We start from the raw sequence: 16,981 nt of genomic DNA, 5'->3' as shown, positions 1-16,981 counted from the left end.
ACATACCACTTAGTACCTTATCTGATTTCCATACGCAATCTGAATACTTAACATTATGTTATTTAGCTGTGAATTGACATTTGACAGATGGAAGCCATAGTACTTGTTAAATAATTGAACAAATCATTTAGAAGAAATCAATATCAACAAGTGATTAAACAGTCGAGACAGAAATGATCAATGAAGCATCTAACGTCCCCCTGCTCAGGCTCTGGTATATGACATTCATTTTAAATCTTTATAACACAAAGTATAATTTACTGTGACATGAAATCAGCTTTTTTGATAAAAGGAATAAGATTGCTGAGATGATTCAACTGTTGAGTCATTGCTTGACATTTTTTTCCTTAATAACTTTTATCCTCTATTACATAATGTATTTTTAAAGGCTGTGTACAAGTCCTTGAATAACTTTATTTTGCAAATAAACAAATTATATTATTTTATATTTATTTAACTTTATTATGAAATAATGATGCACAGCCTAAAATGTGTTCACTTTTAGTCTATGGTAGCATAAATAAGTAGAAAATGGAAGGGTGAATTCACTTCTCTCCTGACCCCATCCAAAAAGAGTATTAATTGGATTTAATTATGGTGCAAATCCGTGTATTGTTCGGATGCTGTTCTTGTGGTCCAATTGATTTTTTCTTTGCATTCATAATTGATTAAGATTAAGAAATCAAAGCAGAGTTGTTGTGTTTTGTATTGATCAGACTCTTATTGATAAGGCATAGGTGCTAGGAAGATAAAGCATTGGACATACGACAAAAAATGGTCATGGAAATATATACGTATTTATACAAATCCAAACTCAGAATTCCAGTACAAGTTTTTGTAATCAATCATTCTGTTTGCATGCAAAACATTTAGATGTTGTCCTGCTGCAGTTCAACTATTGATTACTAATAGTAATTACCAGACTTGTTTGTTGAATGTGACAAGTTAGAATGGAAGATGAAACTTCACCGAAAGAGAAGCTCTTTTGCAAAAGCTTCTTTGTTTGCACAGTTTAGAAATATTATGATATGTTTCCTTGGGTTTTATGTCACACTTGTTTTGCTGGTTATTCCTGGACTGCAGCACTCACCTGCTGGTTTCAAAGGTAATGAATTTTTCCATAATACGAATAAGGGCAGAGGAAGGAGATATGATGGGATAACTTAATCAGTGTTAAGAGTGATGTGTGAAGGTTGATATCTAGTAGATGTAAAGACATTTGTTTTTAATTATTATTAAAATGGGTTAGTTGTACTCCTTTTCAAATTTGCACTGAACTTTTTAACTTTGGAGTGATATGGTCAAATTCTCATATGAAATCCTTCATTTGACAATTTAATCAGAACATTTGTAGAGATAATCCTTTTATTGCAGAATCATTGGGCAAAAAACTGTCTCCTGGAAGACAGCTGAATACCAAAATCAATTCGCCCAAAAAGCCAAGAGATGAATTTGCCAATATGACAAGTGAGAATGTGCAGTTTTACAAGTTGAATGGATCTGGAGACATTTATTTATACTCTGCTTTTTTCGATCCTCGCAAACAAAGCCAACATTGTGTCCGCATACTAGGTATGTGGCCAAATGCAAGGAAAGCAAAATGGGCTGCACCAAGTGTACCGCCCACTTTGTACTGCAGGTTTTCAAAACCTCACGACAAACCTAAACTTGTAAAAGGTGCTATCTATGAATTCAATGAACATCATAATGCTAGGTTTTCTGGGTTCATATTGACATGTAATGTCAGTTCACATCCAGAGAATGTAACAGTTTTGCGATCCAGCCATATAGAGGATGATGAGGGTGTGCAGTTGTCTGTGATCCCCTTGGTCCCCCATCTGAACCCCTCTGTCAACATGACCCTGTGTATCCCACCTCTTTTTGGTGCAGTAAAACCAGAAAGGCTGGTGGAATTCATAGAACTAAACCTGATCCTTGGGGCTCAGAAATTTGACTTTTACATCTATGAGGGTCAGGATATGGATGAAAAAGGAAAAAATATTTCAGCAGAGACTTTAAGAGTTCTTAAATACTACAGCAAGAAGAAGATTGCCAGACTTCATTACTGGTTTTTTCCATTGAAGAGCAGAAGTATGTGGTACTTTGGACAAGTAGCATCTTTACATGACTGTCTCTATAAAAACATAGGCAGAACAAAATATCTTTCCTTTCATGATATTGATGAGTTTGTCATACCTGTTCAGAAAAACATGTCAACTTTGCAAGAAATAATGGCAAAAATTGACGATGGCAAACACTGCGGCTACCAAATTAAAATGACTTACATGCAAGTGCCAAAAAATAAAGAGCCTCTTCTTTCATCTGAAAAAAGAACAGCAGATGTAAGCAGTGTGCGAACCAAATGCATCGTGAGACCAGAGAGGATATTTGAGATGGGAATCCATCACATTAGTAAACAAAATGAAGAACGTTTCACATCTGTCATGGTTCCTGGAGTTGTGGCCCTGGTGTACCACTACAGAACATGCAGTCCTAAATACAAGTTTAACTGTAGAGTGTTCAGTAAAGAAAGTGTTTTGGAGAAATATAGGCAGAAATGGTTCGATAACACAAATGCTGTTTTAAGTGAACTTGGGTTGCGGAGATATTTTCTCATTGAATAACAACATGTGCAAGTACAATATCAAAAGGGGGGGGGGGGGGCTTTTTACTGAGAAAGTAGACCCATTTACCCTTTAGTCAACCCAACTTGAGAAATGGCAAAGAACTTTCATTCAGATCTGACCTTTTCTGGCCAAGAGGGAAGTCTGTTCTATACCAAACACCTTGCAGTTCGTACGCTCCACCCCCACTCCACCTACAAGTTGATGTTTTTCCAGGACTTTACACAGCTTCAGTCTTTAATAAGTTCTTAAATGATTCAATAGCCGGGCTGGGTTGAAATTAACCCTGCAAAAGTGCTCACTGCTTGGCTCACTTTCCAATAATTTGTCAAGTCATTTAGTCCTTATTGCCAGTGTTCAGAGAGCTGCAATGAACAATTTTTCTTGGTGAATTCAATAAAGCTTACTTTGAGACCAACTGAGGATGTGTAAACTTGAACCTGATATTTTAAAGTGGGAAATGAATCCTGGGAAGTGTTTAACCACTGAGGTTTATAGGTCATTAGTTAACCTAATCAGAAAATATGTTTAAGACTAGTTATTTGTTTTTGTCAAAATCTAACGTGGTCTTTGTAATATCAATGATTATCAAGTTATCAATTACCTAGATACAGACTGTAAGATGGATGAGATATTTTATTGTTGTTGTGCATGCAACCAGGCTTATAAAATGTAAGACCAATATTTGAAGCTACTTTGTAGCCTAACCTTCCAATTAACTTCCTGATACATCAGATTTGTTTAAAAAACTGATACTTAATTAACGGTTAACACTGCTTTTAATCAGAAATCAATATCTCTGCTGAAGAGGACATATGATACCCACAATTCACCTTGTAAATGATTGAAAAAATTGACAGCTGTAATGGAAAATTGCACAGCAGGGTACAAGATAATCAATAGCAATTTTTGATGTTTGATTACTCCAGTCCTCTGGTGCCTTCAAATTGCTTTTAAAGCCATTTGTAGAATATTGAAAAACATCCGATTTGAATGTTATGGTGACAAATTCAGGTTGAATAAGAAAAATACCTGTTAAGCTCATACATGTATAGGTGTATTCTTATAAAGTAAATACTGTTTGTTTTTTCAATTTGTATATTTGATGGCTTAACCTGTCCCAAGAACAGTTTAAAACGAGTGAAGATTATACTGAAAATATTCAGGTCAATCCAAGAAAATCATTCTCATAAAACAATCCAAAACATTGAAATCGGAGTACGCATGTAGAATAACATGGAAGTCTTCGTGTTACAAATTCTTTACATGCAATTATAAAAGATTTATTTATTATCCATGTTTTGAGTTCAGCATCTTTCGCGAAAACTAAAGAATATTTTCAGAATAAAGTGAAGCATATGTCACAATTCCCTATGATTAATATGCCAACATAATCCAACAAAACCAGGAAATGTGCAAATATGGACAGCTTAAAAGAGATTTGGTTTGGTATCCTGAAATTCATCCAAGTATTCATCCATACTGCACTCAGGTTATAACACAATGCCAGGTGCTGTGCGTGGATTCTTCTATTCCTTCAGCAGTCACAATGATTCTGCATCATTGAAGGGAGCATCTCCGGAAACATTTACAGTTCAACTAGTACTGTAACAGCTCAACTCATTGCTACATTATCTCAGAGTCAGTGATTTCTAACCAGACCTAGACAGTAAATGTTTAGGCTCAATTAAACTGAACCAAAATATTGACACATGAACCCAAACTATGGAGTGAAAAAGTACTAACTTAAATGAAATGTGCTCAAATTTACAGTATTACTTGTGTATTGATTGGTTTGTTTTGCTCCAGTCAACTGGTTCAGGTTCATTTGGCCACTCCCAGTGAGTATATGCCCAGTTTGAGTGTTTCCACCCAGTTAGGGGACACACACTGTTTACAGACTTCTGTGAACACAGACCATCGAACCCTTCTGTGCTCTTGATGCCATTGCTCTAGGATTATTGATTTGGAATCGATTGTAAAACCTATAAATTAAAGCTCCATTGTGAAGGAATATGTACTGTATTACTTGTCATACATTGTAAATAATTACAAAAAATTACATCTTTTTTTTTTTTTTTTTGTTCGTGCATTTATATTTTGGTTCAGTATATAATGACAGATGGTCAAGACAAGCTCAATATGGTCTGAACCGTTTCACATAACCTGCTGAGGTAGCACAGTTCTAGCCTAAACTTCAAAGCTGGACTGCACATTTCATCTTTGAGAGTTCTTCCTTCAGTGATTAATATCCTGTTCCTTTACTAGTTGATGCTGGCTGCATATCCTCATCGTGAAGACCGGCACTCTGAAAATAAAAAAAATGCACAATTTGATTTTGTTTCATTTAGTAAGTAACTTTGAACTTAATGTATTTCTGTAAATCAATAAATGTGGAGGCTGGGTGGTTTTATTTTCATTACTATCATGGCAAATGATACGTGTTAATAGCATTTTAAATATAAATATCAATTTTCTTCCCAGGAAAATCAATAAAGAAGAAAAGTTTGCAAATGGAATGAAATGCTAAACCATTGCATGTGATAATAGACATGCACACAACTTACTAATTAATGTTATAGAATTGCAAACAACTCTACTTATAACTTGATTATACTTCTCTCAGATTACTGACAAAGATGAATCAATAAATTATGGAAATAGCACCCCAAAAACAGAAGATAAGATAAGATAAGAGTTTATTTAGCCAATTATAAAAATCGGAAATCATTTTCCATTAATATACAGAGTAAAATAATAAAATAATACAATAAATAAATTAATTAAGAATTTAGCTTTGAGATCAAATTAAAATGCGTCACTGCACTTGGATAAAAGCTGTTTAAAAAGCGTTTACTGCCTTTAAAAGTTAAAAGTCTACTGTTGCTTGGTAAAAAAGTAAAAAGAGAGGATGCAGGATGGGAAGCGTCTTTCATGGTGTTGACAATTCTTTTCTCCATCCTGTCCTTAAAAATATCATCCAGCATGGGGAGATCTTGCCCGATAATCCTGCTTGCAGTTTTTACAACGTTTGCTAATTTCTTCCTTTCCTCCCCAGCTGTTCCGCTATACCATATTATAATTCCATACGCTAGAATGCTTTCAATTACACACCTATAAAAATTGACTAAAATAGGCACACTATCAGTAAAAGTTCTCAATGATCTTAAAAAATACAGTCTTTGCCGTGCCTTCTTTACACTCTTTACGGTGTTATCTTTCCAATTCAATTTACTGTTAAGGTGTATACCAAGTAGTTTAAATTCCTCTACCCTACTGACTTCATCATTACCAATGGTGAGTGGTACCTTTACATTCTGATTCCTTCTAAAATCCACTATCATTTCTTTGGTTTTAGCTACGTTCAAGATAAGATCATTACTCTCGCACCAGCTTAACAACGACTCAACAGATTCTCTATATGTACTCTCGTCATTATCAGTGACTAGCCCCACCAGCGTAGTATCGTCCGCAAATTTCATGAGAAAAGTCCCATCGCTTACACTAGTGCAATCGTAAGTAAAAAAGGAGTAAAGACAAGGTGAAAGGACGCATCCCTGTGGTGCACCGGTATTTAAGACTGTTATTTTTGAGCTAAATGAGCCAACTTTAACAGATTGTCTTCTATCTAAAAGAAAGTCTAAAATCCAGTCACAAATAAAAACAGGTAGCTTAAGATGGTTTAAAAGTTTCAAATATAGTTTTTTTGGCACAATTGTGTTAAAAGCTGAACTGTAGTCAATAAATAAAATCCTTGCATAAGAGTTTTTGTTATCTAAGTGTTGTAGTACAGTGTGTAGGCACAGATTAACTGCATCTTCAACATTTCTGTTAGATCGATAAGCGAATTGCAGTGGGTCCAAGGTTTTTGGCACAATTTCTTTAATAAAATTTAAAACTAATTTTTCTAAAATTTTCATGGGCACCGGAGTCAGAGCCACGGGTCTAAGATCGTTTAAGCTGGTAACTCGGTTGGATTTTGGTACCGGGATGATAGACGCCGTCTTCCAGAGCAATGGTACTTTGCGGATTTGTAGAGACCAGTTGTAGATGACAGTAAAGACGTACGCAAGTTGGTCAGCACAGAGTTTGAGAACACGAGGTGAAATTCCATCTGGCCCAGACGCCTTATGAACATTGAGGCGCATAAATTGCCGTTTTACTTGCCAGGGGTGAATGGTGAGCAGAACTGCTTCAGTATTGTCAGCTTGGGAAGTCGGAGGTAAAACCGTTGTAGAAGAACTATTGTCTTTATCAAAGCGTGCATAAAAGTCATTCAGTTTGTCCGGTAGTGACGCGTCTCCTTTGTCAGCAGAGTGTTTTGAGCCCTTGTAGTTAGTAATTAAGGAGATATTTGACCACAGTTCCCTAGAGTTCTTAGTGTTAAAGCTTTCCTCTATTTTGCTTTTCATGCATTTCTTAGCTTCTTTGATCGCCTTCTTCAGTTGGAGTTTAGCTCTGCGATAGGTCTCTGGGTCATTCTGTTTTTCGCAGAATGCCTGGTCTTTCTTCTTTATTAGTTGGCGAACGTTCTTATTCATCCATCTCTTGTCATTAGGATATCGGGTCACTGTCTTAGTTGGTATACAAATCTCCTCGCAGAAACGTATGTACTCCGTCACAGTCAAGGTGTAATCCTCTATGTTGTTGTCACATTTCAACACAGACCAATCCGTACACTCAAAACAGCCCTGCAATTTATCTATAGCTGATTGTGAGTAAATGCTAACGTTATGAGATTCGGGTTTCCCTCTTTTCAATTCTTGTTTATATGCTGGAATCAAGAGAATTGTGCAGTGGTCTGAATTCCCCAGAGGCGATCTCCTCATCGCTTTATACGCTCCTTTGACTGGGCAGTAGCAGTTATCTAGAGTATTTTTGCCTCTGGTCGGAAAAGTGACATACGATCGGTAATTTGGCAGAACGGTTTTCAAATTGGTCTTGTTGAAGTCGCCGAGAACAATGGATAAGCAATTAGGGTGCGAGCTTTCGTAGGAGTTAATGGCCGATGACAAAGTGGCCATTGCTTTCTTCGCGTCCGCCCTGGGGTGAGTGTATACTCCGGTCAGCATAACACAAGAGAATTCCCTTGGCAAATAAAATGGTCTGCATTTGATGGTTAGGTACTCTATGTCCGGGGAACATCGGTTAAAAACTACACTGGCATCGGTGCACCATCGATCGTTTACAAGAAAACATACTCCTCCTCCTTGATTTTTCCCGGTTATGTCTCTATCACGATCTGCTCTAAACATAGTAAAACCTGCTGGTTCTAAGCTAGCGTTGGTGTGATCATCATTCAGCCAAGTTTCCGTAAAACAAAACACATTACAGTCAGTATAGTCTCTAAAGTTAGCAATGCGATACTTCAGTTCTTCAACCTTGTTGAATAAACGCTGCACATTAGCCAAGATGATACTAGGTACTGCTAATCGCTGGTTTCTTTTCCTGGATCTCACCAGATGACCTCCTCTTTTACCCCTTTTCCTTCTTGTCTTAGTGTCATGACTGCTGTCATTCTGAGTGGAAACAATGCGCTGTATGGAAGGCTCTGTGTTTAGTCCCGTTACAGTGGATTTTGAGGCACGATTGGCATTCCGTATAGCTAGGAGTTCCTCTCTTGAGTAAAACACAGGTGCAGTGGACAAACACAGTGTTAAAAACAGATAAAATACTAAAATAATGCTTGCTCTCAAAGGAGTGTCGCCATAGGTCGGCGCCATCTTAAAAATTATTGATTACATTAAAGTTAAGCTTTTCTTACACAATAAGGTAAAATGTGAGGAGAAATGGTTGATTCTTACAATAAAATTTACAAGAAACATTTCTGACTACTCCTTTTTTCCCTTTCCACATCAGCAGGGAAATCAATAAAGTCCCCTTTACACTGGACGGCATCCTTTCTGTGTCCTGCAGTATTGCCCCGTTTGAGAGAGAAAGAAAAATTAATACTTTACATGCCAGCAACTGGCCAATAATTGAGCATTCATTTTGCAACCAAAGCAATGCGTGTGCCTCCTTTCTACAACCAAAGCGATGCCAGTTTCATGGTTGCACATAGGACACAGAAAGGGTGCTGTCCAGTGTAAAGGGGGTTTAATCACTTGCCTTCTGCACATACTGTGGATTGACAGCAATGTCTCTGTCCATTGACTTCAGCTTGTTGTCCAGATCAATGCACTTCTGCATCTGAAAGCAAACGTCTAACAATTCAGTCTCCAAATCAACTTGTTTTATTTTTATCATCTTATCTGTAGACCACCCTTTTTTTTCATATTATTTAACAAACAGTGCAAAAATATCAAATTTTGCACCCAATGACAAATCCAGAAACACCAATTACAAAATATAGGGTTCATCTTCCCTTTACAAAATACCCTGTTTCACGTTTCACCTTGAACAGCATGACAGAATACAGAATACAATATATAATACTTGACAAAAATAAAATAAAAATATGACTTATGGTGATAATGATCAGCAATATTTTTCAAAAAAATATATATATGTATGTATATAGCTACAAATAAGTGATTCTTTTTTTAGTAATTTTTTTAATTGAAAATTATTTTTAAAAAAAGGAAATCTTAAACTGAAGAATTAAGAGCTTCTTGGTGTGACTAGTTGTTGCTTGAGACAGAGATATGAAGTTGCCATTATGTCTGACCCCACTATCTTTCAAATCCCACTTTATCTTGCTTGATTTTAATAAGTTGCAAGACATTGGGCTACTTCAGATGATTTCCACTGGATGTTTTTGTTAAATGCTTCAAAGCAAGCATCTGTTAAGTCAGCACTAGTGGTTGTAACCTACCTCCTGATCCAACTGCATTAGCATGTCCACACTGTTGTACTTCTCTGGGTTGTCAAGGAAACTAACCATTCCGTCCTTCTGATTTATGGTGGCAAATATTTCGCCATCTTCAATCTAAGAAAAAAAAATGTTAATAACTCTGCATTACTCATACCCATATACTCGGTAACTCAAAGAAATGATTGTATCATAAAAAATTTAATTCTATTAATTTCTTCTGTATTGTCTGAAACTTATGGGCACTTCCCAACTCAAAACTTCATCAAACCCAAACATGCTTCCAGTCCCAAAGTATCCTGGTTATATTTAAGAATACTAGGTATCCCAACTGAAGGCAAGTTTAATAAATACAGCAAATATAAGCTAAAGGAAATGTTTCAAGTAAGTAAAGTGCATAGGCTTTTCTGCAGTAAGTCCATTAACACAAGACTGCATACATGTATGAACCCATTATTTTTTTTTTCTTGAAGAAAAATCTCACCATATGAAGAACATATTTTTCTGCTTCCCTTGGTGTTGCAAGCTGCACCCTGTTGGCCATATCTGCCAGAGACAGAGTCAGGAAAGTCTGCGTGAAATTAGAATAAGTGTTTAAGGCACTTCTTATTACAAAAAATAATAATGAACAAAATTTAACAAAAGTTAAAAAAAATGCTGTCAATAACTAAGCAAAGACTGATTTCAACACAAATACAAGTCATTTACTTCTGTTAGGGAAAGCAAACCAGAAATCATATGAGATTACATTTATAAAAGTCATTTATTCTATTTGGGTAATAAAACCAGAAATTGTCATGGGAATACATTTTTCTTTAAAATACCCTTACCTTGGTAAGCCTTTGAATATTTTTCTTGTACAGGGAAGTGATACACTGCTTGATTAAACCCATGTTGTTGTCCTAAAATTATTGAGATATCTGAGCAAACTTGCCATGAAAGAAACTGAGCATGTTTAAAAATCTACTTTCATAAGATAAGCCTTTACATGTAACATAGCCATATTATATATATTTAGTTTTAAATTAAAAACAGAACCCAGTATCAGGTGATAAAACACAAGACAAGGTAAAACAAAACCAGCAAATATATGTCATTTAAAATCTCTCTTACTCTTGTAAATTGTTCCTGGTTTTTGGTCACTGCTGCCCTTAATTCTGTTGGATTGTTAGTTCCATATGCAGTACATACATCATGATAAGCCTGGCAAAGGGGCTGTGGAGGAAAAAGGAGGAGCACTTTTAATTCTTATTTCAAATAAAATCACACATTTTAAAAAGAAAAAAATTGTGCAACTCAAATAACATAAACTTGATGTACAACTAATATAACTGTGAAAAACTATGGTGTAAACATGAATACTAGCCATTTCTTACTTTAAATATGAAAGAGTTAAGTGCCAGCTAGTTAAATCACTATTTTTCTATATTCAATAACTAATGGAAATTTTCAATTTCCTCACTCATGCCAGTAATTTATTATTTCACGATTGAAGATACCCACAACAATTGGCACGAAGCCAACTCACTTTTCAATTTACTGAGAAATTATAATATCTTTAAAGATATCAGATATCAATGCAAACCTTTATGTATCTCAATACCACTTGAGATGTGTATTTAGGGAGGGTGGGTACCTAAAATGGTTAAAGTTAGGTCAAAAATAAGCTGCAAAAATAATGTGTATTTAAATATCAATTACCAATATAAAAGGATTCTTCTTTTAAATACTGGTACAAAGTTTGCAAATTAACAGATTTTAAACCATCTGTTGGATACAATTCCTTAACATCTTTGGTACATAAAAAGCACCACTGAAAATGTTTACTAGTATTAATCCAAGTTGAAGAAAATTCATTTTGAAGAATATATTTCCCTACAGCTATTTATTTAAACACCAGGGGCAGCTGTACAGGTGTAACATCAGATAAGATTATGTCATACTACTTACTTTTCCATGAAGTATCAGAGCAACTAGCAGGTGTTTTTTATAGGACTCCAACATAATGTGACTGACTGCCATACTGGGAGTAGTTATAGCCTAGAATAGATAAACATATCCTCATAAATCTACATAACACTTTTGGTGCTACCTGGAGATTATGAGAAGCGGCACGTTTTGTTTTATTCTTTGTAAGTGTAGACAACAAATATAGTTGTCTTTATATGTAATTGGTATAACCAGTTATTATATGTAATTGGAAATGAAGTGTGACAAGTTTTACTTTAAAAACAGTGAAAGTCTTCTTAACATTTTACATGTACTTGAGATGATGATGATGATGATTATTATTATTAGACAAGAACACCTACTATTTCAAAGAAATATAATGCTCTGTCATAGTTCTTCAGTCCAGTGTAGATCATTCCTCCATAGTAATAGTAAAGCAAGAAATGGCGGGCATCATACTGGCCTCCCTGTATAAATCATTGGAGTATAAATATTGCATTAACATAGGAGCTTGACTTGGGGGTAGCTATAATCATAACAGATGTCACTATTATGGGGCATTAGTTGCATTAGTTTGCATTGACATTAAAAATATAGGACATAATGTGTGAATTCAACTGGTTTACATTGTCTTAATATAACTTATATAAAGTTATGACCTGATAATGCAAAACTTGTGGCTTAATCTGTCTTCTGTCCTAAAGAGAAATGTTTACATCACTACTTTTCAGGAGAAAATGTATAAGAACTTTGGTGTATTAGTGGTTTTTAACATTTCCTTTATATACTTTTTTGTTTGGGGGGTGGGGGAGAGTTTGTCAAACTCACCTCTTTACTGATCTCTGTTATGTCAGCATCTAGAAACTGCAATGCTGGCTTAAAACATTTCGCTAGTAGACAAAGCTATAAAAAATGACAAGGCAACTTGAAATATATATTCCCCCTAAGTATAGTTATTTACTAACAACGCAGAATTTGTATACTCTCAGAAGTAAAAAAAGTCATAAAAAATTATTAAGAAGCTGAATATTTCAGCTTGCTTAAAAAAGTTATTTACAAGTAGTCACAAATTTGAATATTCTTACAGCTATAAAATTCAATTATCATATTATATCACCTGGCATAAGTCAGCATGTATTGAAGTTAATTGAGAGGAATGGAGCTGGATCTTGGTTACTGCTTTGCACAACACAGAGATACCTCTAATAGGCTGAAATAATTATAAATTTCAAATAAAAAATTGAGATATGAAAATAATATGTCTGCACTTGAAATTGTAATATTAAAAATAACTCATACTTTCAACACTTTATGTAAAAAGCTTGTGCTAAATGCTTAGTTTCATCCTTATTCATAATATAATTAGTCATATCTCTTAAATAAACAATTGTACCACCAATAGTTCAGTATATAAAAATGGCAATTTATAAATTTTATACAACTTGATAAGAAAGCCATGATTATGCAGTGCCAGGTCCTAAAACTATGCAAACAATCCAAAAAACCCAGGACGTATTTACCTGTCTTCTTGTCACGAGATTCTCAGTAAACCTATGACATAGTTCAGCAACTAAACACAAAGAAAAATAATTTTCATTAACTGATTCTAGTTTTAAAAATCACAACTTGCTCAAATGATGTATTTTACATCATAGTGAAAGAAAGTTAAGATTTGTTTTTAGTAATACACATCTTGTGCTAAATAAATCCAATGATAATCATAAGTAATGGTAAAAACATAACCTAGCAATAAATGAATTTATATATGATACTTACAGCTATCAGTGGCATAGCGCACTTGTTCTCCATTACACATATTAATAAACTCCTGTGTCTGCACAAACAGCGTCTCAAAGTCAGGTATATTTGGGAGATTGTACTTGATGCATCTGTAGATGAAATTGAGTCTCATCAACAATCAGAGTTTATATATAGTAATAATAATAATAATAATAATAATAATAAAATCAACAACAGATATTACATACAAATGTCACATAATGTTTATCACATTTCATTTTCATGTTATAAATTCTATGCAAGGTGTAATTAAGATTCAAAAGTAAGCCTCAGTCATTTCAAGAGAGTGAAAGAAGTAATGAAACAATTAATATTCTTCCAAGAATGTGGGGTATTTTCCTTTAACAAACTGAGCAAGAGCTAGCTTACAATATTCCTAGTACTCCAAGTGAGTGTTCCTGGAGGTCCAGTGCCCCCAGCAAGTTATCTAGATGACTTGCATTCTTGCCTAAAACGTCTCCACTTTTACTGATGAACTCACAAAGCTGAGAAAAGTTGCCTGGAAAAGAAAAAAATATTGTTACAATGGACCCATACAGTGTAGTGTTCCAAATGAATCCACAAGGTATATTTTAAAGGACGTGATTAAGCATTAATTTTGAAGGGAAAGTGTCTAAAGCACTGTCAAATTTTTATTCATGATTCACTGAATAATGCATTTCCCATTAATATTGCAATAATTCACTAAGCTTTCCTCTGCCTTTTAATATTTGATTTCATTTAATGTATTTATTCTTTATTTTTTATTGTCTATTATTATTATTATTATTATTATTATTATTATTATTATTATTATTATTATTATTATTATTATTATCATCATCATCATCATCATCAATTCATCATCATCATCATCATTATAATTACATATTCAGTTTATTCCCTATAGCTGGCAAATTTTACAAAGTACGACTTCAGTGAGACCGCAAGACTAGTTAAGTTAACTTGGCAGCTACAAATATCAAATGCTCACACTCCTTTGAATAATCACAAAAATGTAAGACAGTGAAAATACAAGAATTTCAACGAGTCGATGGATGAGACCGAGTGTAGCGAGCGCAGACGTCCCTAGGTGGCGTTAGTTGTTCTATTTCGCGAAGCGCCATTAAAACTGTCCCCAGAGTATCAGATTTCAACCCGCTCTTACAATGCACGGCGTGTCTCAACTACTGCATTGGGAACAACCCTACCTTAACACGTGATAGAGAACAGCTGTTACTTCCTTTTGGGTATTGTTTTTGCGATCTACGAGAGGTCAGAAGTGAAAATTTTTAAGGGCAAACTTTTAAACTGATTTATTTTTTGAAGTCGGCAAAGGGCGGCAAGACAAAATATATGCCATGTAGAAGAACAAGGACTAAGGTTTCTAACCAACATTTCAGATTTTTGGGCAAATTTGGGCAAATATTTTTTTTGTAATTTATTTCAACGCCACCCCCCCCTCTCGCACACGCTTGTTGACCGCAGCCAGTCGAGGTCAATTTTTACTGCGTACGCTTAACAAAAATGTAACATCGCTTGCATACATCAGTTAGAAGTGATAATAACAGAGAAAATCCTGATTGTGATGAGTTTGTTGGGAATCATGGTGAAATGCACTAAAAAGTTTAAGCCTGAGTGGACTTTGACAAGCTACTTTGACATAATAATTTAACTCTGAGCAGGTGTTTTCATCCGTTTTGCGGCATCAATACATTGAATAATCCTGACTCTTCTTCTTGGTTGTCTGGTTTAGCAAGGAGTTGTAACTTCTTGTGTTTAGCGTCTCTGTCTGATTATAAAGGTCTTTATGGGGCCTTGACAGATTTATTATTGATTAATTAATTAATTAATTATTATTATTATTATTATTTTATTTTTTTTTTTTTGGTGTGTGTGTGATTTACGTATGCTGTTTACACATTTTTGCCAAAGACTTCAAATGACCTGGAAGGTGTGAATATTGTTAAGTCCCTTTTGGAAATTTCTATGTACATGTAGGTATTTGTGTGAAGAACTTTAGATTTAAGTATATGTATATAATTATATTTATATCTAGAACTTTAAGAGATGGACGTACATCGAAATAAAATTTTTTTTTTTTTTTTGAGGAAGCCAACAAGAGACAATAGGTTATCCATTTTTTTTTTTTTTTGTGATTTACTAATGTTGTTTTTATATATCTCCGTGCCAAAGACTTAAAATAGCTCAAGTTCCCTTTTAAAACTTACTGTCATTTGTATTGATATATTATATTTACTTTTTATATATGTAGACTTCTGTAGTATAGTTGAACCAACAGCTTTTTAAAACTAAAATAATCGGTTTTGTGGTGCAAGAATTCCCTATAACAGAGGTTAAATCACATTTGTGTATTCTTTACTTAAATTGATAGACAAATTGGAAGCACAAATATTGTTACAGATAATTCTTATACTTTTTCAATATAATCTTGGATCAGAAAACTCTGTTAAGTCACATGAATTAAAAAAATTAAGTCTATCATTCATACATGGCAAGTTAATTTTCAATGATATTTAAGCTTTAAAACATTTATGCATTACTAGTAGGTTTAAATAGTAGTATCACAGGTGCTACATGTATATAGCTTGATTTATTTTCTTTCAAGCTCACCAGATATTGTTTTCTGACATGAAATATATAATTAAATTTTGGTTTATACTAATATCAAGACAACTGCTGGAGAGAGAGAATTTTATTACAAACTGCCTTATCAGCATTTATAAGCAGGGGTGATGGAAATATGCATGGGGGTAACATCCTCAGAAGTGGGGGCATTTTTATTTTTTGCAGGAAGTTTATCATAAAAGAAAATTATGTGCCATGTACATACTATATATATGTGTTCGATACTAAGGAGTAAGAGTACATATGCAAGAATAACCTTATGATCCCCAGGGTGTGGGTTGTTCCTGAGTTTGAATGATTGTTTTTTTTCACAATGACAATTTGCCACTTATACTATTAATTTTGTACTAATACTCATATGTAAGACAACTATTCTGCCAAGAGTTTTAGTCTTGTTGATTAATAAAACCTAAGAAACGTGTATTTTCTAGCATTTACCGTCAAAAAATCCTTCATTTTGCTTAATTCACATGCACATAACTCTGCTTAGGAAAATGCTAGAACCAAAATTTAAACTTTGGGTTAATGCCAATCTTCTATACTTAATGTGTGCCAAATTTCAAATGTCTGTGACAATATAAAGGGGATGAAAAATGATGGGGGCAACTTTTGTCTCATTTTTGAAAATAGCGCCTGAAAAAAAGAACAAACATGGTGTTACTAAAACTTGAATAACTTTTGATCTAAATGAGATAGATTAAAAATTTAAATTGATTATTCATACTCAAATGTGTGGCTATCTGTGCACAAAATTTCAAGTCTCTAGCTCACTTAGAAAAATATCATGTGTGCACCCTACTGAGTGAAGAGGGAGTTGTTTTACGAAATAAGGAAAGCGAAAGTATGAAATATAACGACTGACATCTACAGCAAAGGAAAATTGCAAAAAAACTGCAGCGGTTTTTTGTGCAGACTAAGTCATTCTTGCAACATCAATCTCACCTTGTGAAGACAAAGTTCTCACATTATTCACGTATTGCTCCAAGGCAGCTGCCATCTTGGTAAGTATCATTCGCTTACAACAAATTAAAATTAAGAGTATTCTAAGAGGGATATTTTCATTTTCGCTTTTCTTTATTTAAAATTCCAACATCTATATAACGCAAACACGTATTTATGGACACAATAGTGTTATAGACATGAAAAATATATCGCTGTTTAAAAAAGA

At 34.3% G+C, this 16,981-nt stretch overlaps 2 protein-coding genes across 2 annotated transcripts; one reads left to right on the top strand and one right to left on the bottom strand.

Moving 5' to 3' along the window:
• Positions 1-489: 489 nt before the first annotated feature.
• Positions 490-3,950, top strand: LOC106181193 (beta-1,4-galactosyltransferase galt-1-like). The gene is made up of 2 exons (XM_013565509.2): positions 490-1,105; positions 1,375-3,950. Exons 1-2 carry the CDS (start codon positions 958-960, stop codon positions 2,622-2,624), a joined length of 1,398 nt encoding a protein of 465 aa, XP_013420963.2. The 5' UTR covers positions 490-957; the 3' UTR covers positions 2,625-3,950.
• Positions 3,892-16,883, bottom strand: LOC106181198 (COP9 signalosome complex subunit 3). Its single transcript, XM_013565518.3, has 15 exons — positions 16,756-16,883; positions 13,555-13,684; positions 13,162-13,274; positions 12,906-12,955; positions 12,503-12,595; positions 12,214-12,288; positions 11,748-11,852; positions 11,386-11,475; positions 11,021-11,071; positions 10,549-10,650; positions 10,266-10,337; positions 9,920-10,006; positions 9,439-9,552; positions 8,733-8,813; positions 3,892-4,932 (listed from the first exon to the last, which is right to left on the bottom strand). The coding sequence occupies exons 1-15, from the start codon at positions 16,823-16,825 to the stop codon at positions 4,870-4,872; spliced, it is 1,296 nt and encodes a 431-aa protein (XP_013420972.2). The 5' UTR covers positions 16,826-16,883; the 3' UTR covers positions 3,892-4,869.
• Positions 16,884-16,981: the final 98 nt, after the last annotated feature.

Source organism: Lingula anatina, chromosome 2 (assembly GCF_051362555.1).
Source record: "Lingula anatina isolate TDL-2025a chromosome 2, LinAna3.0, whole genome shotgun sequence".
NCBI lineage: Eukaryota > Metazoa > Brachiopoda > Lingulata > Lingulida > Lingulidae > Lingula > Lingula anatina.
This window is presented reverse-complemented; position numbering and strand designations above follow the sequence as displayed.

Coding starts and splice junctions, on each gene's coding strand:
- LOC106181198 (XM_013565518.3), bottom strand. CDS start 16,825: ATGATACTTACCAAGATGGCAGCTGCCTTGGAGCAATACGTGAATAAT. Junction 12,596..12,905: donor ATCTCGTGACAAGAAGACAG/GTAAATACGTCC, acceptor TAATTATTTCAG/CCTATTAGAGGTATCTCTGT. Junction 11,853..12,213: donor TAACAGAGATCAGTAAAGAG/GTGAGTTTGACA, acceptor TGATTTATACAG/GGAGGCCAGTATGATGCCCG.
- LOC106181193 (XM_013565509.2), top strand. CDS start 958: ATGAAACTTCACCGAAAGAGAAGCTCTTTTGCAAAAGCTTCTTTGTTT. Junction 1,106..1,374: donor CTCACCTGCTGGTTTCAAAG/GTAATGAATTTT, acceptor CTTTTATTGCAG/AATCATTGGGCAAAAAACTG.